General features: G+C 36.2%; 1 protein-coding gene across 1 annotated transcript in view; it reads left to right on the top strand.

The window, feature by feature from the left end:
- The window catches only part of LOC144436440 (putative ferric-chelate reductase 1), a 276780-nt gene extending 254805 nt beyond the window's left edge, over positions 1-21975 (top strand). Inside the window, exons 15-16 of the mRNA XM_078125238.1 lie at positions 14476-14561; positions 19327-21975. Of these exons, the coding sequence (XP_077981364.1) occupies positions 14476-14561; positions 19327-19419 (179 nt within the window). The 3' untranslated portion in view covers positions 19420-21975. The remainder of the gene's footprint in view (positions 1-14475; positions 14562-19326) is intronic.
- The last annotated feature ends 1246 nt before the right edge of the window (positions 21976-23221 follow it).

The raw sequence follows: 23221 nt of genomic DNA, 5'->3' as shown, positions 1-23221 counted from the left end.
CAGGTAAGAATCATTAAATGACCTGTTACTAAGGATACAGGTAAGAATCATTAAATGACCTGTTACTAAGGACACAGGTAAGAATCATTAAATAACCTGTTTCTAAGGATACAGGTAAGAATCATTAAATGACCTGTTACTAAGGATATAGGTAAGAACCATTAAATGACATGTTACTAAGGACACAGGTAAGAATCATTAAATGACCTGTTACTAAGGACACAGGTAGGAATCAATAAATGGCATGTTATTAAGGATACAGGTAAGAACCATTAATGACATGTTATTAAGGATATAGGTAAGAATCATTAAATGACCTGTTACTAAGATACAGGTAAGACTCATTAAATGACACGTTACTAAGGATACAGGTAAGAATCATTAAATGACATGTTACTAAGGATATAGGTAAGAATCATTAAATGACCTGTTACTAAGATACAGGTAAGAATCATTAAATGACCTGTTACTAAGGATATAGGTGAGAATCATTAAATGACCTGTTACTAAGGATACAGGTAAGAACCATTAATGACATGTTATTAAGGATACAGGTAAGAATCATTAAATGACTTGTTACTAAGGATATAGGTAAGAATCATTAAATGACTTGTTACTAAGGATATAGGTAAGAATTATTAAATGACTTGTTACTAAGGACACAGGTAAGAATCATTAAATGACTTGTTACTAAGGATATAGGTAAGAATTATTAAATGACTTGTTACTAAGGACACAGGTAAGAATTATTAAATGACCTGTTATTAAGGATATAGGTAAGAATCATTAAATGACCTGTTATTAAGGATATAGGTAAGAATCATTAAATGACCTGTTACTAAGATACAGGTAAGAATCATTAAATGACCTGTTACTAAGATACAGGTAAGAATCATTAAATGACCTGTTACTAAGGACACAGGTAAGAATCATTAAATGACTTGTTACTAAGGATATAGGTAAGAATCATTAAATGACCTGTTACTAAGATACAGGTTAAAATCATTAAATGACCTGTTACTAAGGACACAGGTAAGAACCATTAAATGACTTGTTACTAAGATACAGGTAAGAATCATTAAATGACCTGTTACTAAGGATACAGGTAAGAATCATTAAATGACCTGTTACTAAGGATACAGGTAAGAATCATTAAATGACCTGTTACTAAGGACACAGGTAAGAATCATTAAATAACCTGTTTCTAAGGATACAGGTAAGAATCGTTAAATGACCTGTTACTAAGGATATAGGTAAGAACCATTAAATGACATGTTAGTAAGGACACAGGTAAGAATCATTAAATGACCTGTTACTAAGGACACAGGTAGGATTCAATAAATGGCATGTTACTAAGGATACAGGTAAGAACCATTAATGACATGTTATTAAGGATATAGGTAAGAATCATTAAATGACCTGTTACTAAGATACAGGTAAGAATCATTAAATGACACGTTACTAAGGATACAGGTAAGAATCATTAAATGACCTGTTAGTAAGGATATAGGTAAGAATCATTAAATGACCTGTTACTAAGATACAGGTAAGAATCATTAAATGACCTGTTACTAAGGATATAGGTAAGAATCATTAAATGACCTGTTACTAAGGATACAGGTAAGAACCATTAATGACATGTTATTAAGGATACAGGTAAGAATCATTAAATGACTTGTTACTAAGGATATAGGTAAGAATCATTAAATGACTTGTTACTAAGGATATAGGTAAGAATTATTAAATGACTTGTTACTAAGGACACAGGTAAGAATCATTAAATGACTTGTTACTAAGGATATAGGTAAGAATTATTAAATGACTTGTTACTAAGGACACAGGTAAGAATTATTAAATGACCTGTTATTAAGGATATAGGTAAGAATTATTAAATGACTTGTTACTAAGGACACAGGTAAGAATTATTAAATGACCTGTCCTGTTATTAAGGATATAGGTAAGAATCATTAAATGACTTGTTACTAAGGATATAGGTAAGAATCATTAAATGACCTGTTACTAAGATACAGGTAAGAATCATTAAATGACCTGCTACTAAGGATATAGGTAAGAATCATTAAATGACCTGTTACTAAGATACAGGTAAGAATCATTAAATTACCTGTTACTAAGGATATAGGTAAGAATCATTAAATGACCTGTTACTAAGGATACAGGTAAGAATCATTAAATGACATGTTACTAAGGATATAGGTAAGAATCATTAAATGACCTGTTACTAAGGATACAGGTAAGAATCATTAAATGACATGTTACTAAGGATACAGGTAAGAATCATTAAATGACCTGTTACTAAGGATACAGGTAAGAATCATTCAATGACATGTTACTAAGGACACAGGTAAGAACCATTAAATGATATGTTACTAAGGATACAGGTAAGAATCATAAAATGACATGTTACTAAGGATACAGGTAAGAATCATTAAATGACATGTTACTAAGGATACAGGTAAGAATCATTAAATGACCTGTTACTAAGGATACAGGTAAGAACCATTAATGACATGTTATTAAGGATACAGGTAAGAATCATTAAATGACTTGTTACTAAGGATATAGGTAAGAATCATTAAATGACTTGTTACTAAGGATATAGGTAAGAATTATTAAATGACTTGTTACTAAGGACACAGGTAAGAATCATTAAATGACTTGTTACTAAGGATATAGGTAAGAATTATTAAATGACTTGTTACTAAGGACACAGGTAAGAATTATTAAATGACCTGTTATTAAGGATATAGGTAAGAATTATTAAATGACTTGTTACTAAGGACACAGGTAAGAATTATTAAATGACCTGTCCTGTTATTAAGGATATAGGTAAGAATCATTAAATGACTTGTTACTAAGGATATAGGTAAGAATCATTAAATGACCTGTTACTAAGATACAGGTAAGAATCATTAAATGACCTGCTACTAAGGATATAGGTAAGAATCATTAAATGACCTGTTACTAAGATACAGGTAAGAATCATTAAATGACCTGCTACTAAGGATATAGGTAAGAATCATTAAATGACCTGTTACTAAGATACAGGTAAGAATCATTAAATGACTTGTTACTAAGGATATAGGTAAGAATCATTAAATGACACGTTACTAAGGATACAGGTAGGAATCATTAAATGACCTGTTACTAAGGATATAGGTAAGAATCATTAAATTACCTGTTACTAAGGATAAAGGTAAGAATCATTAAATGACCTGTTACTAAGGATACAGGTAAGAATCATTAAATTACCTGTTACTAAGGATATAGGTAAGAATCATTAAATGACCTGTTACTAAGGATACAGGTAAGAATCATTAAATGACATGTTACTAAGGATACAGGTAAGAATCATTAAATGACCTGTTACTAAGGATACAGGTAAGAATCATTCAATGACATGTTACTAAGGACACAGGTAAGAACCATTAAATGACATGTTACTAAGGATACAGGTAAGAATCATAAAATGACATGTTACTAAGGATACAGGTAAGAATCATTAAATGACATGTTACTAAGGATACAGGTAAGAATCATAAAATGACATGTTACTAAGGATACAGGTAAGAATCATTAAATGACCTGTTTGAAAGGATACAGGTAAGAATCATTAAATGACCTGTTACTAAGGATATAGGTAAGAACCATTAAATGACATGTTACTAAGGATACAGGTAGGAATCTTTAAATGACCTGTTACTAAGGACTTTAAATGCCAATTGAAATGACAATTTACCTTGTAGATCACATTTAATGATGAATACATAGAGTGGTTTACCTATTAGATCACATTTAATGATGAATTTATAGAGAGTGATTTACTTTGTAACATTTAAAGTGTACATGCAAAGGTTGATAATTTTTTTCGTACTTATGTTTGTTTTGCCATAAAAATAAATGAAATTGCATTCATACCTCTAAATATTATGCACATTGGCAAGAAAGTCGCAAAAATACTTGTCCTCTTAATCCCCAGTGCTTCGACTAACTTCGGCACCTCAGCCAGCACACGAAAGGTGTCAAGGTCCCACGTGTTACAAAAGCCTTCTAAGCCTTTGTGTAATGTTTACTTATGAGTTACTAATTAAGCTTGCCATAGAGTATTATCTGTAACTGTACATATTCCCTCTATGGTCGACACTGGCAATGATGGTTCCTCAGTGTTTTGTGGGCAGCACCCGCAGTGGAACGATCACCCTACACACATTTCTGAGTGATATAACTGAGTAAGTAACGGGTGAAGGCAGTTGAAACCACGTGTAAAAAGTGGACAGTGACGCCATACAGTGACAGCCGGTAAATGCTACCTGGGCCGGGATTCTCCACGCCACCAGCATAGCCATGATCCAAGCGAAAAAATGAGAACATAAAATAATTTGAAATGACGTTTCACGAATCAAGAAAGCAATTTATCTTCATAAAAAATTTTCAGTACGATAGCGATTTTTTGGAAACAATGCGTAGTCCGATTGTATGTTTTGATTTCCATGTTGCTGAGCGTCAATTGTGATACATCACATATACATACAGTCGCAATCCTTATCGAAGTAAAAAGACGCAACACTAAATATTATAATGTTGCTATTTTTGTTTCCATTGTTTTGACTACCTGAACAATTACTCTGTCGTGCCAATCACATGTCAAAAGTGGATGGACACAGCAAAGTACAACACTTCATGCTCCCAGGTCAAGTAAATCCGCAACGTAAGACATGTCTACCCATCAAAAACATTGACAAAACAAAAATGGTTGGAGACAATGATACGCAATACACCACAGTACGGTCGGCTTCAGTGAACACGGGCCGTGCTTTGAAAGAAGACGAAACCACTTCATGTCACTGTGTGGGTGGTAATGAACGCAGTAAAAAAATGAAATAAAGTGCATTTACACATAGTTTTCAAGCAGGACAGCTTCCAGCAAAACGTTCTACTCTAACAAATGTGTGGGTCTACTTTCGAGAAGATTTTGAATGGTCATAGAATGTACTATTACGACACATGCTACATCTGAATAACTTGAGAGAATATTATGGGGAACTTGTTGTGTTGTTTTGTGTTGTGTTGTGTTGTGTTGTGTTGTCTTCTCGTGAAACCATTCTCATCCGATCTCTGTATGATCGATGGGTACGGAAATATTACATAATTTTCGTTTTGATTAGATTGTCTGTGGGAGCTGTTTTCTACCCATTGAACAGTTATGTCAGCAAAGGACGCTGATAACAGCCTTCACTTTATGTAAACAATACAGCTTCACTAGGACGTAAACAATATGGTGGATGGTCCATGTTGCGGTACAAGACAGCAAGGCATAGTCAGAAAACAAGCACTAAACTTGCATGATGGATATTTAAACACATGTATACTATTACACATAATGTGTACTAGCCATGACTACATTTTTCTGTGAAATTACATCGAAAAAAACCCTTATAAAAGCAGTGTCATTCAGGCTCTGTGTGGTGGACCACTACTTCCTCACTCATTCACTGCCAGAGGAACTATCGTTACTGCTAGCGGTTGGTTCTAATGAATATGACTGAATCACACCATCAAATATTAAAGCCAGGGTGTTTTGCTCTAGCTACGCTTGGGGAATCTGATCAATATTCAACGTCAAGTTTTGGCGAAAATGGGTTGTGAAGTTGACCTTCTGGTTTGACCACAATGGCTTTGCATGTAAAGATACACTGACGAATGCGTTTGTGTTCCCGAAGTGACGTCATAAAGTTCCAAACGCTGTCCTATCCATATGCAAATGGAAGGTATTACCTGAAGGTGCTGTGTGTGGCTGAGCCGAAAGTGCCTCATTTTTCGCGCAATTTCTCGTGTTAGAATTATATTGTATTATTACAAACCCAATTTCCTTTATTTTTATGGCAAAATAAACATAATTACGAAAAAAATTATCAACCTTTGCATGTACACTTTAATAATGAATGCATAGAGTGATTTACCTTGTAGATCACATTTAATGATGAATGCATAGAGAGTAATTTACCTTGTAAATCACATTTAATGATGAATGCAGTGATATACCCTGTAGAACACATTAATAATGATTGCATAGAGTGATTTACCTTGTAGATTACATTTAATGGGGAATGCAGTGATATACCTTGTAGATCACATTTAATGATGAATGCATAGAGTGATTTACCTTGTAGATCACATTTAATAATGAATGCATAGTGATTTACCTTGTAGATCACATTTAATGATGAATGTATAGAGAGTCTTTTACCTTGTAGATCACATTTAATGATGAATGTATGGAGTGGTTTACCTTGTAGATCACATTTAATGATGAATGCATGGAGTGATTTACCTTGTAGATCACATTTAATAATGAATGCATAGTGATATACCCTGTAGATCACATTTAATGATGAATGTATAGAGAGTCTTTTACCTTGTAGATCACATTTAATGATGAATGTATGGAGTGGTTTACCTTGTAGATCACATTTAATGATGAATGCAGTAATATACCCTGTAGATCACATTTAATGATGAATGTATAGAGTGATTTACCTTGTAGATCACATTTAATGATGAATGTATAAAGTGGTTTACCTTGCAGATCACATTTAATGATGAATGTATAGATTGGTTTACCTTGTAGATCACATTTAATGATGAATGCATAGAGACTGGTTTACCTTGCAGATTACATTTAATGATGAATGTATAGATTGGTTTACCTTGTAGATCACATTTAATGATGAATGCATAGAGACTGGTTTACCTTGCAGATTACATTTAATGATGAATGTATAGAGTGATTTACCTTGTAGATCACATTTAATGATGAATGTATAAAGTGGTTTACCTTGCAGATCACATTTAATGATGAATGTATAGATTGGTTTACCTTGTAGATCACATTTAATGATGAATGCATAGAGACTGGTTTACCTTGCAGATTACATTTAATGATGAATGTATAGAGTGATTTACCTTGTAGATCACGTTTAATGATGAATGTATAGAGACTGATTAGTCCCCGCGGACGAAGTTCTGATGGGGACTTATGGATTGGGTTCTGTCTGTCCATGCGTCCGTGCGTCCATGCGTCCATCAATCCATCCGTCATCCGTCCGCAGCCGTTTCTTGAAGATGCCTGGACCGATTTTTTTTCAAACTTGGTACAGTGGCAACATACTATGGCATATATATGCATGTCAATTTGTTTTATGACACGATCTATACATTCATCATTAAATGCCGCCTAGCAGCCGTTTTGTTTGCGAATCTTCCATGTCCAAAGCCATAACTCAGACATGTGTGAACAGATCTCATTTAAAGTTGCTATTAGGACAGTGTTATATGACATACATGTGCATATTCATTGTTGTCATGATATGATCCAATATGGCTGCCTGGCAGCCATTTTGTTTGTGAATTTTCCATGTCCAAAGCCATAACTCAGACATGCTTGAACAGAGTAGTGATATCAAAAACAGCCAAACAACATTAACCAGGTTTGAAAATGATAACATATACTGCTAGTTCCTTAAGACCCAATCATAGCGGGGAGTATGTCATTTTCAATGACTTGTTTATTTGTTATTATGAAAAGTTCATCTGTATTGGTAATACATATTGTCACAAATTGAACTTTTGTTCTCAATACCGAATATTTTTTCTCCGAATTTTCAGCTGTCAACACTACAGCTTTCATCAGCGGAATGATCTAACTTGACCTTCTTTGTGTGAAGGTCAATGATCGAGTCGTAGACATTTGGGAGTTTGTAGCGCCCCCCGTCTTTGTTGAGAGAAGGTTGTAATGCCCTGATGTAAATGGCTTCCTTCACCCCCCTTTCGAAATATCGTGGTTCAGTGTCCAAAACCTGCACTTTGACCAAGTCAACATGATGGCCTGGTGATTCCACATGGATATGTTGGGAGACCTCAGATGAAGTAGAGCTGCGTCGTCGGTGTTCAAGAAACCTGGTCCTGAGGGATCGTTCAGTTTCACCAATGTACGATTCCTGACAAACACCTCTGGTAGTCTGCCCTTGGCAAGGAATCATGTATATAGGGCCAGTGACGTCTTTCTTCTCTGTCCTGTCCTTCGGTGCTACTAGGAAATGGCGTAGAGTTCTTGTAGGTTTGTAACATACCCTTATGCCAAATTTGTTGAAATTTCTCCAAAGTGCTTCTGAAATTCCTTTGACATAAGGTATCACTACCTGTCCTTTAGATTGTATTGTACTGTCCTTTTTGGTAGTTGACTTAGCTTTAGGGGGCTTGTTGACCTTGTTAAAAGCCCACTGAGGGTATCCGCATTTCGAGAGAGCCTGGACGATGTGATGTTTCTCTTCATCAACAACATGAGGGTCTGTGATAACTGTCTTAGCACGGTGGAACAAAGTTTGGATTACTCCCAACTTATGTTCAAGTGGGTGGTTTGATGAAAAGTTAAGGTATTGGTCTGTGTGGGTTGGTTTGCGATATATTCTTATATCAAGATTGCCATCTGGTTGAATCACTGTCAGTGTATCCAGGAATGCTAAGGACTTATCTACTTCTCCTTCTGTGGTAAATTTGATGTCAGGATCAAGTGAATTCAAATGGTCTGTGAATTCCTGTGCAAATTCCTTCTTGAGTTTCGTGTGAGTGTCGTCCACATAGCGGTACCACCATAAAGGTGGGTGTAGTGTGGTTTCGATAGCTAATTGTTCTAGATGTTCCATGTACAGGTTGCACACGATTGGTGACACCGGTGACCCCATAGCCGCTCCATGTATTTGTTGGTAATATTTGCCATTGTACACAAAATATGTACAACGCAAACAAACTTCCAGAAGCTTCACAACTTGAGCCGCCGATAACCTAGTTCTGTCCTTCAGGGAGGTATCATTCTCTAGTCGAGATTGAATAATATGAAGTGCTTTGTCTATCGGTACCGAAGTGAAAAGTGCTGTTACATCATACGAACGGAGTTCTTCATCCTCTTCCACACGTTCAGCTTTTATCCTATCAACAAAAGATTTTGAGTTGGCTACATGGTGACAGGTGTTTCCAACAAGAGGCGATAATATGCATGCCAATTGTTTAGCACAGTTATAGGTTATTGAGCCTATGCTACTCACTATGGGACGGAGTGGAATGTCAGGTTTATGCACCTTAGGCAATCCATAGAACTTTGGTGGTAATTCAGTAGTTGGATACAATTTGCGATATTCATCTCTGTTAATCCCTCCTTCTTTTTCCAAATCCTGTAGAACAGACACAAGTTCCTTTTTGTACTTCGATGTAGGATCTTTGGTGCCCAGTTTCTTATATGTAACATTATCGGTTTTGGACACTGAACCACGATATTTCGAAAGGGGAGTGAAGGAAGCCATTTACATCAGGGCATTACAACCTTCTCTCAACAAAGACGGGGGGCGCTACAAACTCCCAAATGTCTACGACTCGATCATTGACCTTCACACAAAGAAGGTCAAGTTAGATCATTCCGCTGATGAAAGCTGTAGTGTTGACAGCTGAAAATTCGGAGAAAAAATATTCGGTATTGAGAACAAAAGTTCAATTTGTGACAATTGTTTATTTGTTGTTTGAATCAGGCTCGAGGTCCATAAAAAAAACATACCCTTGTATAAGTAATAATAAAAAATCAATAGAGAATATCTTTCCAATGCCTGCACTGGAGAGAATCACAGTACATACATGAACAAGTCATTGAGAATGACATAGTCCCACTATGATTTGGTTTTAAGGAACTGGCAGTTTATGTTGTCATTTTCTTGATATCATTACTCTGATCATGCAACAACACTTGTGAACCTAAATCAAACAGACTTAGATATGTTGTGTCTCCTCGTTGGACATGGAACACGCCTACTCATGTTGTGTCGCCTCTTCACTTTAGCGAAGAGGAAAAATAAGCTAGAAATCTGCTCGAACAAGTGGGACAATCTAAGAATCGAGTGACACTTCTGCATTATGTGATTCCATTCACTTTATAATATTTTATAGCAATGTATACCATGCAATGTAACCCTTTCTCCTTTTCTTTTCCTTCTTTCTTGTTGTTACTCAAATCTTTTGGAAAATAAAAAAATTAATTAAAAAAATGTTGTGTCTCCTCGTTGGACTTGGGACATGCCCACTCTTCAAGATGACGTGATGGAATAAACCATTCAACAATAAAGGATGGGTCGGGGGGGGGGGGGGGGGGGAACCTGTTCAAGCATGTCTGAGTTATGTGTTTGGACATGAAAACTGCACCAACAAAATCGCTGCCAGGCAGCCATATCGTGTTGTATCACAACGAAAATGGATATGCACATACCAACTTTGAATGAGATCTGTTCAAGCATGTCTGAGTTATGGCTTTGAACATGGAAAACTCACAAACAAAATGGCTGCCAGGCAGTCATATTGGATCGTATCATAACAAAATGGATATGCACATGTATGTCATAGAACACTGTCCAAATACCAACTTTGAATGAGATCTGTTCAAGTAGGTCTGAGTTATGGCTTTGGACATGGAAAATTCGCAAACAAAATGGCTGCCAGGCAGCCATAATGGATCGTATCATGATGAAAATGGATATGCACATGTATGTCATAGAACACTGTCCTAATACCAACTTTGAATGAGATCTGTTCAAGTATGTCTGAGTTATGGCATTGGACATGGAAAATTCGCAAACAAAATGGCTGCCAGGCAGCCATATTGGATCGTATCACGACAACAATGAATATGCACATGTATGTCATAGAACACTATCCTAACACCAACTTTGAGCGAGATCTATTCAAGCATGTCTGAGTTATGGCTTTGGACATGGAAAATTCGCAAACAAAATGGCTGCCAGCCAGCCATATCGGATTGTATCCCAACAAAAATGGATATGCACATGTATGTCATAGAAGACTGCGCTAATACCAACTTTGAATGAGATCTGTTCAAGCATGTCTGAGTTATGGCTTTGGACAGGGAAAATTTGCAAACAAAATGGCTGTCAGGCAGCTATATTGGATCATATCACGATGAAAATTGATATGCACATGTATGCTATTGTATGTTGCCCCTGTACCATGTTTGAAAAAAGTCGGTCCAGGCATCTCCAAGAAACGGCTCTGGACGGACGGATGGACAGACGAACCCAATCCATAAGGCCCCGTCCCGGACTTCGTCCTGGCTGGGACTAATAAACCATAAACACACTGTGTGTCATAAACATTGCTACTGTCTGCAACTCTCTTAACAAAGTTGTAGACATTTTTGTAGACAAGTTCACCAAAAGACAAAACTGAATGAGAAACAGACATAGAACTTATACTACACCACTTGGACAGATTAACAAATCTTCTAAAACAATTATTAAAAATTTCTTGTAGGTATCAAGATAAGATTAGATGACAAATTGATTTATATTTTATTGAGTTATATATAGAGAGGTGTGTACACATTTGTGTGTGTGTATGTGTGCACTGTGTGTCTTTTGATTTACTTTCCTTATGAAAGTTTGTTGTGTCCCATTATTGATTTGAAATGTACAAAAATGTATGGTTTAGACTAGATCAGCTGAACTATTTCAATGGTCCACATCAGATAACAATTATGTGCTTCTTTTGTATCCATTTTTACAAAGGGGATGTCTGTCTGTGTCTGTCATGTCCGTCTGTGTGTTTTGTGTCTGTCTCTGTCTGTCTGTCTGTCATGTTCAGTCAAAATGTGACTCAAATCAGTCTGCTTATCAACGTAGGAAAGGTACAGATGATGCCTGTCTTCTCCAGATAGTGCTAGAACACATAGCTGGAAATTATGCTATGATTTCCAGCTATGTGTTCTGCAATCATTCACTGGGTTTGTAATTTCCTTAGTGTGTTAGGGTTGGTGAATCAAAATCTACAATGCTCACCACTAATACTGATGCACCTCAAGGCTGCATTCTAAGCTCATTTTTAGCACAACTCAACTAGGTTCAGTTGTGGTATAGGCATCAAGATGCATGTTTGAGGTCCAAAAACATTATTTGTTGTGTGAAAAGATGCTTTCACTAGCCTAAAAATGAAAGGTTCTTGTTTTATTGATGTAATCACAGACAACTAAGAAGGCAGATTGGTACTGGCTATTGTTCGATGTGTAAAGCTAGGGATTAACAGCTCGATCCTTGCCTCGGGTACGCTACAAGGGTCACTAGCACTTTCAACGTTACACCAAAAGCTACCGAAGTCCCTCTTTGGATAATATCGATGTTTTGTTGTTTAAACAGCATCACATGATTGGTAAGGGTCACAGGTTCGATAGCGTTATTTTCAACCGGAAGCCCACAATTTCTGCGGAAACAGCTTGAAAACCGAGCGAGAGTTATTGCCTTGTAAAACTTGATTGTTTGGGACGGTCAAAATTATGAATATATAATGAACATATTTGATTTAAAAATGCAGAAATATGGAATTTGTTACACACTGTACGACAAATTCTTACGATAGGGCAAGTTGTGTTCTATGGCTCTATAGTAAGTTACACTCTGGGATTTTCGTCCTACCCACTGGGATTTTTGTCAGAAAAGTACATACTTTATTCAATAGTCGTAACATTTCTAATGTTTACATGAGGGTGTATGCATTCATCACCCATGTCAAAATGAACACACAAGCTGTTAACGGGTTCCCTGATCAATTTACCGGGGCGGATTTCCCACCGACCACCGCTGTGGCCATGATCAAAGTGAAAGTGTACAACAGAAAAGATACAAAATGCTTTGAAAATGATGTATGATTGCAATTTTTCTCAGAAAACAATGCGTCATCTTATTGTATGTGTTGCTTTCCAGCATTGTACTGAGAGTCAATTGTTTTTATTTTGATTCATAACATGCATGTACCCCTGTCGCAATCAACATTAAAAGACTAACTTTTGTTGCAATAGTGTTGTTTCTACTGTGACCTGGAAAATTACCTGCATTATGCCAACACATGTTTATGTATATAGTATCGGTCGACAAGATGAGACGGTATGTGTTTACATGTCAACAATATTTGATCTTAGTCGGTTTCAAGTTCGCATGAGAGTTCAAGTGCCGATATTGCAAGTCGTCTATTACATTTGATGATTCTGTCAGTAGGATAGCAAACTTTCCCATCGAAATATCATGTAGTATCGCGTGGTTTGTTGATTTATGCGAGACTATATTGAATTCGGGCAGATTCACACATTGGAAAGTTATTTCCATGACAATAGAGTAATGTTTACCCGAGGCTATGATCGAACAATGGGAGAAGGCTTGTTGCCAATCTGCCTTGTTAGTTGTCTGTGATGTAATGAAACCATTAAATCTTTTATGGGCTACTTGACATGTCAATGTCAGTGGCATCATACTCCACTGGCATCAAGATTAACCTGTGTTTGAGGTTGCTTGGAAACCTGTTTTAAACCATAGACAGTGGAGGGGAGAAAACACACCTGTATTAAATCATAAACATTCTATGATTTAAACAGGTTCATTAGCACAACTGAACTGTGTATGTTTGTGGATATGTGTGTGTGTGTGTGTGTGTGTGTGTGTGTGTGTGTGTGTGTGTAAACAACTTAAAGTCAAAAACTGCTGGAGTGATTGCTTTGATATACGGTGGTCATATTACTTTTGGTGTCTAGTTTTGAAATTGTTCAAATTAAAATGATTGCATCGGAGATGTGTGATTTGGGTCAAAAAATCTTATTTTTGGTCAAAAAACTTAAATTCCAAAACTACTGGGGAGATTGTCATGAAATTTGGTTGGAACATTGTTAGGAGTGTGTAAATTAAGATTTGTTGATGACATGATGATTCCATCGTCAATCAAAACAAACTTGTTAAAATCTTTGACTGCTGCTAAAAGTGTAGGCCTGCCTACCCTTGCTCTCTCTGACATTACTGATCGTGCAATACTGTGCAAGGCATGTGTGATTGCTGCTGACGATAAACATCCACTTAATGTATATTTTGATATTCTACCATTGAGTCAAAGATACCATTGTCTTAAATGCTATAAAGTTTGATACAGAAAGAGTTTTGTGCCATCAGCCATCGGATTGTTAAATCATTAATAAGTTGTATATGACAATGTGTATTTGTGTAGTTTGTCTTTGTTTTTATTCACCGTTCTCAGGGGTTTTGTGTATATTGTAACAGTTGTTATTTATTCTGTATAGTTGTGGGCTGTAAGCTGTGTATCCTTTGAGGACAAATAAATAAGAAGAAGAAGAAGAAGAAGAAGAAGAAGAAGAAGAAGAATCGTCGTCCACCTATTTACAGAAGTCTTCTGTCAGGTGATTCCACTATGAGGTCACCTGACTTAACAGCATAACATCATTGCACTTATGACGTCTGAGTGATTTGGACAAAAGCTACATAATTGCTTCAAAAACTAGACTCTAATAAGGGAACTTCACTATTACTAACCATTTCAATGTTTCATAATATTTATGTTTTGTTAATTATCTAGAGAGAAAAGAAGCACATGAAATCCCATTACATGGAGTGACTGATAAGGGTGATGATATAGATGATGGAATGAAACCTGATCCTCCGGTAAGACCTCACTTTATATGGACTGTTTGTCATTTACAAATGATTTGATATAATCTTTGTCTTTGCAATCATTCCAATCATGTAGTTACTTAATTAAGAGATATTTGACTTCATTCTGTCAAAGATTGTATGAGTGACATAAGGTATATTATCACAATGCATCAAGTATAGTGTTATATATGCCATGAATACTGTCTGGCTGAATAAATTGAAATATCAATTGACTGATATAATTCTACATGTGCAGGCTTACTTTAATGTTTTAATTACTTATTGTAATGGTGAGTTTGAATGTTTTCGCTCATATTTTAGCACAGCAGAACAATGATTTAGCTTTGCAGTTATCTGTTGTGTGACTTGTTTACCATGTATCATCTCCAGTAGAGTCTCCAAAGTATCCATGTCAAAGAGATACAAGCGGAGCATATAATCGTATATAGTAAAACCATAGTTAACTTTAACCATACTTTAGCCTTGTATAATGTTTATATCAATGTATGACATTTTTGGCACAGAAATTGTATTTTGGTGCTGTTATCATAGCATACTAGTGGTTTCCTTGACATTTAAGCAAATACATAGTTACATGATAAATTATGTTACCAAATTGTTTAAATATATAGTTATTATTCCTCAGGTTTGAGTTAGTCTGATAACAAGTCAGAATACAAGAGATATCTTTAAAGCTACATCAAAAATTATACACCAGAATCATGTCAGCTTGAGTGCTTTTGAATCTAACAGTAAATGCTTTGGATCCACTTTGTCTTTCATATTTTGTTGTAGTAAACTCCATGTCAATACTATTATTTCATCCCAAAGGGTTCACTGTTCCGGATTTCTTTGCTGGCAATATATGTGATAGCGACTGTTGTGGTAGTCCTTGTCCTGATAGTCAACATTGGTGTCTTTTAGATTCTTTGTAAGCTACCATTCTCATCTTTCTCTTGTGTCTTCCCAAGTTTTTCATCTTATTTTATTTATCTTTGCATATTGCTGTTTAGCATACCTGAACACTGAGGTAACGGTTGCTCAGTCTTGATAAAATCATAGCAAAATTTCTGTGTGTGTTGATGTGTGTGCATGTGTGTATGACTTAAAGTTAGAAACTACCAGGCCAATTGCCTTGGTATGTGGTGGAAACATTATTTATGGCATAGATTGGAGAAAGAAGGACAGGAAATTGCTGCAAAAGGAAGGCAGTTCTTTACTCAAGTGATGTGAGATGAAGGTGATTCAAAATGCTCACATTCACTTTTGCTATTTTGCTAGACAACATGTACATGAAACACATTCTGGTATTAAAACATTAACGTCAGTTCTCATCATATTTACTTTAAGAGTTTTGGGTATTTCCAGTCCCACCTAGACCATGCCATTCTGTGACATCATAGAGGGGATTGTTTAGCAATGAGGCTGTGACATCATAGAGGGGATTGTTTAGCAATGAGGCTGTGACATCATAGAGGGGATTGTTTAGCAATGAGGCTGTGACGTCATAGAGGGGATTGTTTAGCAATGAGGCTGTGACGTCATAGAGGGGATTGTTTAACAATGAAGCTGTGACGTCATAGAGGGGATTGTTTAGCAATGAGGCTGTGACGTCATAGAGGGGATTGTTTAGCAATGAGGCTGTGACGTCATAGAGGGGATTGTTTAGCAATGAGGCTGTGACGTCATAGAGGGGATTGTTTAGCAATGAGGCTGTGACATCATAGAGGGGATTGTTTAGCAATGAGGCTGTGACATCATAGAGGGGATTGTTTAGCAATGAGGCTTTGATGAGTGAAGTCAACAGGTGATTAAACCTCAACAACGTTGTGAAAAAAAATGCATTGTTTATGGTTGTAATAGACATTAAACAAAAAATTACAATCTACATGTCTTAACCTAACCTTTTTACCCACTCTACTTGACTATTATCTGTGTCTGTGGGTTATGCAAAAATGTATTTATTTAAATTGTCCATATATGCAGTCCCCATATTTTTGAATGGGCAAAATAAATGAAAACAGCTAGACTTGATATATACATATTAGTTATAAATAGTTACCATTTGCCGACAAGAGTACTGTGAATACTGTCTTGACAGCACAAGTTTTAATTAGCTCACTCACTCATGTCGCCATTTTAGTGGCTCATTTAACAACAATAATGTAAACATATTTCATCTCAAATGAAATATACTTGTATTTATTAGAATACTCATAGAAAACTTCAAGAAGGCGTATCCTGACATGCAGTGCCGCAATATTTTTGTTCCATAATACACTATTGATTCGATTTGCTCCGAGCATGGAAGCATGCCCCAAGGCATTGCATGTACACATAAATAGCACTGTGTACCACTCAAAAGCCAAGGTTCATATACGTTACTTGCTAATCTTTTATGAAAATAGCATAACAAAGGTTTATTAACCTGATTTTATAACCAGCAGTAAAGTTATACAGAATTTTGAAATTTCATATTTCGTGAATTTGGGGTTTTCATTTAATGACTTCAACAACTCGTCTAAAAAAGACTTAATATATGGTTTCCCTTTGGCATGTCGTACAACAAGTCTAGTTAATATTCATTAGATTAGAAGAATTTTGTAACGAATCATGGTATGAGAAGTATACAGTTTAGGAAAGTAAAGAATTAAATACCATGACGCAATCATGATATCTATATGATTGGAAAAAATTCACATCAGAAATCAAGTTCGTGACCCCAACACATGGTTATGAGCAAAAGCCTGCAACTAGATTGGAGCCATATTTGCTCAGATGTCTGTTTGTTTTGAAGTCAGAAACAATATTTCTGTATGACTTTAAGAATTTTTCAATTTTACTAATTGATAAATATGGATTATATAGATAAATTCAACACAAGTGTGGTCTCCAAGTCTATCTGTACACTTCTTCAGCTTTCACCGGGGAACGGTCATACCACCACGGTGACTACCCATGAAACAAAATTACTGCATTGACAACACTTCCAAACTACAGATAATTAAATACCCCTAATAATCACCTGTATAGCATGCCAATAATTTGAGTCCCCAACACATCGAAGAGGTCTACTTCTGTTCAATCTGAATGCAAGTTTTAAGTAGGTCTGAGATTCTGGCTTTGAAGTTTACAGTTTCACACTCTAGATAGCCCTGGCCAAAAATAATGTATGTAAATTCGCTTACAATGAAAACTGTGAAATATTTACCAGTCACTAACATTTCATATGTATATAGACAACAAAATTAGGCCGACTTTAATTTTAGTCTCATCACGGTAGTCAAAGACCTACACTGCAAAACCATCAAACTTTAGTAGCAATCAATTTCTGGGACAGGAAAGAAAGTCGGCAATTGGAGCATTATGTTTGGTTCAAATTAGTATGTACTGAGTCAATATAACATCATAAGAGGAATTTTGATATCGACTTGTATCAGTAATTGAGCTCGTAGTTTTATCTAGGTACGAATCAGCGGTAGAATTTGATGATCAACTTGAACCCGTTACACTCTTAGACTACAAAATCACTAGCATTTTCTCTATTGTTGATAAATATTGTAGGACAGGACACCTACACAAAAACCAAATCAATCTGTCGAATATGGTAAAGTCAATGAAAAGATTCATCACTCAGATAAATTTTGACAAGTATCAAAGTCAGAATTACTACTGTCTGCCATTGCTTACTATACTAATTGCCATGAAATGGTACCCTCTATGACGTCATAATCCCCAAAAGTGGGAACAGTAGTCAATATAACTGTAAATTCATGGCTGCTCAGGTCAACCATTGATCGCCAGTTTTAACTCTCTTTTTTGTCACTTGTCATGTTAGCTTTGCATGAGGTAAGAGAAATATAAAGACCATTTTATAAGGTTGTTTACAACTTGACATTGAAAAGGTTGTAACATCAGGAAAAGGCTTGACCCATGCAATGGCAATAGCATTAAAGTTGTGTCAAAATATTGATAAATAGATTTTCTTATGACAAGGTAAACTTTCAACATCATCATTTCTCTTGCACAGGTATTCATGTTATTATGGCATATACCAATCTTGGAATTTTGGTTACCGCTATTTATGTATAGGAAGTGTACATGTATGTAGACTTGCTGTGTTGGGAAGTGTACATGTATGTAGACTTACTGTGTTGGGAAATATGTAGACTGTTATAGACTTTTAATACTTTTGAACCTCAGTTATACCAGACTTCCTAAAGATACACTTGATGTTATATACAATAATAGCCTACATAAATAAATAAAATCTGACAGACTTTTGGTCATTACTATTGACCAGCACATCTTACTTGGAAGACCACATAAACAAGGTATCAAGACAAACAAGTACAATTATTGCCCTACTGTGTAGAATATGTTGTTACTTGCCAACTGAAATCTGTATAATGTTTTATATTACAAAGTCTTCATTCAACCACACATTGAATACTGTAATACTGTCTGAGGTAACGCTTGCAATATTGTACAAATTACAGTATTGCAAAAAATGGCCCTCAGATTGATTATGGATGCCCCCAGAACTGCTCCATCTCCACCACATTTTAACGGATACAGAATTATGACCACACAAGAAAGAGTCAAATACAGAACCAGTTGCCTTGTTTACAAAGCACAACAATTTGACAACTCAATATATTTCAGACATATTTACTAGGACCAATAATGTATCATCCCACAGTACCATAAAGTTTAAATAAATATACCTCAAAAGGCTTATTGACTGACAGAAATACTTCTGTTTTTGTTACAGGGATCTTTGATACGAATTAATTTACTGGCTCTGTATGGCTTTGTAGTATTTGGAGTTGTCATTTATCTTGTGGTTCTCATCTGTCTCAAGTAACTCTTAGATGGCACACATTTACTGAAGACTGGTTGAGAGATATCAAGCAAAATCAAGTCATTAATTCTTAACATGTACATCAGGAAATATTGAAGAAAGCTTAAAATTTATATAATGTGTAAGTTTTCTCATCCACCAGTAGAATAGCTCAAATTGATTGATCCCATTAATTTAGTTACCAATGATGTCATTTTACTATCATGTGATAACCATATGTGTATGGCTGTGCTTCCATGACTCAAATCTTATTTCTCACATATCACAGCCATATCCCTGGTAGTGTTAGATTATCCAGGATGGTGTCTACACTACTGTGGGAATTTCAAAGTAAAATTGAAAATGGTAATCCAAGTGTTTTCTTGAACAAAATTTGTAGATTTTTCAAATGGAGAGATGTATATTTCAAAGATTTTTCACCAATCGCATTTAACCTCACCATCCCTGAACATTGCTATGGATTGTTTTTGTGGTTACCATGAAGCAGCAACAGTATGAATTAGATTGTGGAAACACAGCCATGCAAGTAGATATAGGTAAAAATATAATATCGGTGCTTTCATTTGTCTTTTGTCAGATACACATATTGGGATAACTATTCTTTAGAACTAAATGATTGAAGGTGCCTTATTTCTGTCCACAAATGGAATATTTAGATGTCACAAATTTACTCTTTTTTATACTACCCTTTTGTATACGCCAATATTTACATATTGTACAGGCTTCTATAGTATTCAGAATACCTTTGACTTCCTAGTTGTCATCTTTGTAGGCTTCTATAATATTCAAAATACCACAATGATGCCCATAGCAACAGTCATATAATAATAATAATAATGTATGCTTTTATATAGTGCTTTCCCACATTTTACAGTTATGATGATGTTTTTGCAAAGATTAACAGGGCTAATTAGGCAAATGGATCAATATTTAAAAGAGTTAATATGCAAATACATGTATAGCTAGCAACAAAACAAAGCCCATAGCAGAAGTCAATTGATGGTGTGTATTTCAAAGATAACAGGGATTAATAGACAAATAGATTAACATAACACAAATAGACACATATTCCTGGCAACAAAAAACACCATGGCAACAGCCAAATGGAGACATGTATATTTCAAAGATAACAAGCCTTCATGGAAGACATAGGCCCAACTGCTGTGTTTATATATGGCTGAATTATTGAGTGATGCCTCTAGATACAAAACTGCATGCCATATGGCCTTCTTCGGTTTCCTACGCTGTGGAGAATTTGCAGTCAGGAACACAGTAGATACATCATCCATAATACAACTGTGCAATATTGTGTGGTTGCAGGATAATTCCCATTATACAGTCCTATTGCGGAGGTCAAAAACTGACCCATTTGGCAATGGGACACCGATCCATATTTTCAACATTTCAGCGCTAAACACACTGGGCTATATGAAACAGTTACTACTTCTTTGCCGCCGCCAAGGCACAACGAACTTATCACCTCTATTCTTTGATCAAGATAAGGGAATTCTCACTCGAGGACAATTCATTGGCTACTTACGACACATACTAAGTACAATCGGACTGGACATGTCCAAATTCTGTGGACACTCATTTCGTATTGGAGCAGCTACATCAGCTGTGGTAATTGGAATCGAGATCACATGATACAGAATCTTGGCAGGTGGTCATCGAACTGCTATACTAGATATATACGGATTGCTAAGAAAGACATTCAGCAAGCACAACTCAGCATGACACACACATAGTGTATTCTATACTGCATCCGGAGACTTCCTAACCTACTTTCATTGGTCTCCACTGCTAACTTTAACTGTCTTGGGGGTATTCATTACATTCACTGCTCAGCATCCATTCCACTACTTTTGGGCCTTTTCCCCTTGTTCAATTACCCCAATACAGTCTACAGTCAGCTGAAAACTAATCAATCAGCTCATTTTGAATACAAATTCATTCACCTAGCTATGTCTGCCGGGTCCTCCCAGGTAGCTAGGATAAGACACCTGCCGGGTCCTCCCCGGGTGCTCTTCTTGGCGTATTGTGAATTCTCCCCAGTACAAATTCAACCTAGCTATGTCTGCCAGGTCCTCCCCAGGTAGCTAGTATACAGACGCCTGCCGGGTCCTCCCCAGGTGCTCTTCTCGGCTTACTGCAAATTACCCCTGTACAATTCACCACCTACCTATGTTTGCCGGGTCCTCCCCAGGTAGCTATGGTTGCTACACCTGCCGGGTCCTCCCCGGGTGATCTTTTCATTTTACTTATGTTTTACATTCAGGAGCACACATAGGACCTCCCCAGGTAGCTATGGTTACGACACCTGCCGGGTCCTCCCCGGGTGATCTTTTCATTTTACTTATGTTTTACATTCAGGAGCACACATAGGACCTATCTGCCGGGACCTCCCCAGGTAGCCTATACTCCTTACACTTGCTGGTGATCTTCCCAGCTGCAAGTGGTGCTGAGTAGCCCTCAAGATAGCCAAAGTTTGCGTTTGTGTTTTGTTATTGATTTAACAGTTAGTTTGTTACTAGGACATTAAAGATCAATTTTTTTCTAGACATACTTGCCAGTCTCACTACTTCAATCTACATTCTCACAAGGACAGTAACAGGTACCCAATATGTGGGTATTAATTGACAAATAGATTAACATAACACAAATAGACACACATTCCTGGCAACAAAAAAACACCATGGCAAATGGAGAGATGTATATTTCAAAGATAACAAGCCTTCATGGAAGACGTAGGCCCAACTGGTGATCCCTCGAGATACAAAACTTCATAATTTATTGAGTAATTTGTTATTTGACCTTGCACAGGAAGTCAAAGTCAAACATCAATGTATAAAAAGTAAGTTTACCTTTATAGACTTTTAAATGGAATCTTTATGTATTCAACGTCTTGAGTAGAAAGAAATGGTTTTGTAATTTCAGCTTGAGAATGTTTGTGAAGGCCAAAGGTCAGTGGCTCACAAGGTTTTCCATTCATAACATGGGACTTGAATGTTGTCCATATGTATCAAATCTTTGGAGAAATGTATGTATGTATGTATGTATGTATGTATGTATGTATGTATGTATGTGTGTAGTTAGGCATGTATGTGTGTATGATATAATTATGCATTTGTGTATGTGTATGTATTGTGTATTAAATAATAAATATGCATCAAACTATTTGGGTTTTTATTATAAACATGTTGCTAAACGGATCAAGGTCATGAAATTAAGTGACATGCATATGTCTCACATAGTAAAACCCAAGACATGATTAAAATATCATCACTTGAAATGTTTGAGCCAAGGAAGATAACACAAATTTGGGTATTTGACCTTGAAGAAGATGTTCAATACAATGTCAAGGATCAATGTCTTAAAGAAAGCTTGATATACTTGATAATATAGGTGTTGGCACTTGAATGGAGTCACCACATATTACACCTCCAAAGTTACGATGCAAATTGTGAAATATTTCAACAAATATGGCTGCAATTTGGCCATATTTGATTCAGTCACGAAACAAAGTGATGTGCATATGGCTCACATAGTATGTTACATGTACCTTTGAACTTTTGTTGAAATCAGTTGGGTCATATCAGAGATATAAGGTTGAGTGCACACATGAACGAATGGATGGAACCCAAAATGAAAGCTTGTTAGCCCATGGGGGGGGGGGGGGGGGGTAAATATTGAAAAAGTGAATGCACCTACATTTATACCCACCCAAGACCAAGCCCTAGCAACAGTGAAATAATGAATACAGATGCTTATCTCATTAGCACCCAGCAACTAAAATACTGTCCCA

The sequence above is a fragment of the Glandiceps talaboti genome, chromosome 6 (genome assembly GCF_964340395.1).
Source record: "Glandiceps talaboti chromosome 6, keGlaTala1.1, whole genome shotgun sequence".
In the NCBI taxonomy this organism is placed as follows: domain Eukaryota; kingdom Metazoa; phylum Hemichordata; class Enteropneusta; family Spengelidae; genus Glandiceps; species Glandiceps talaboti.
The sequence above is the reverse complement of the archived record's forward strand: the minus strand, read 5'-3'. Positions and strand labels throughout refer to the sequence as shown.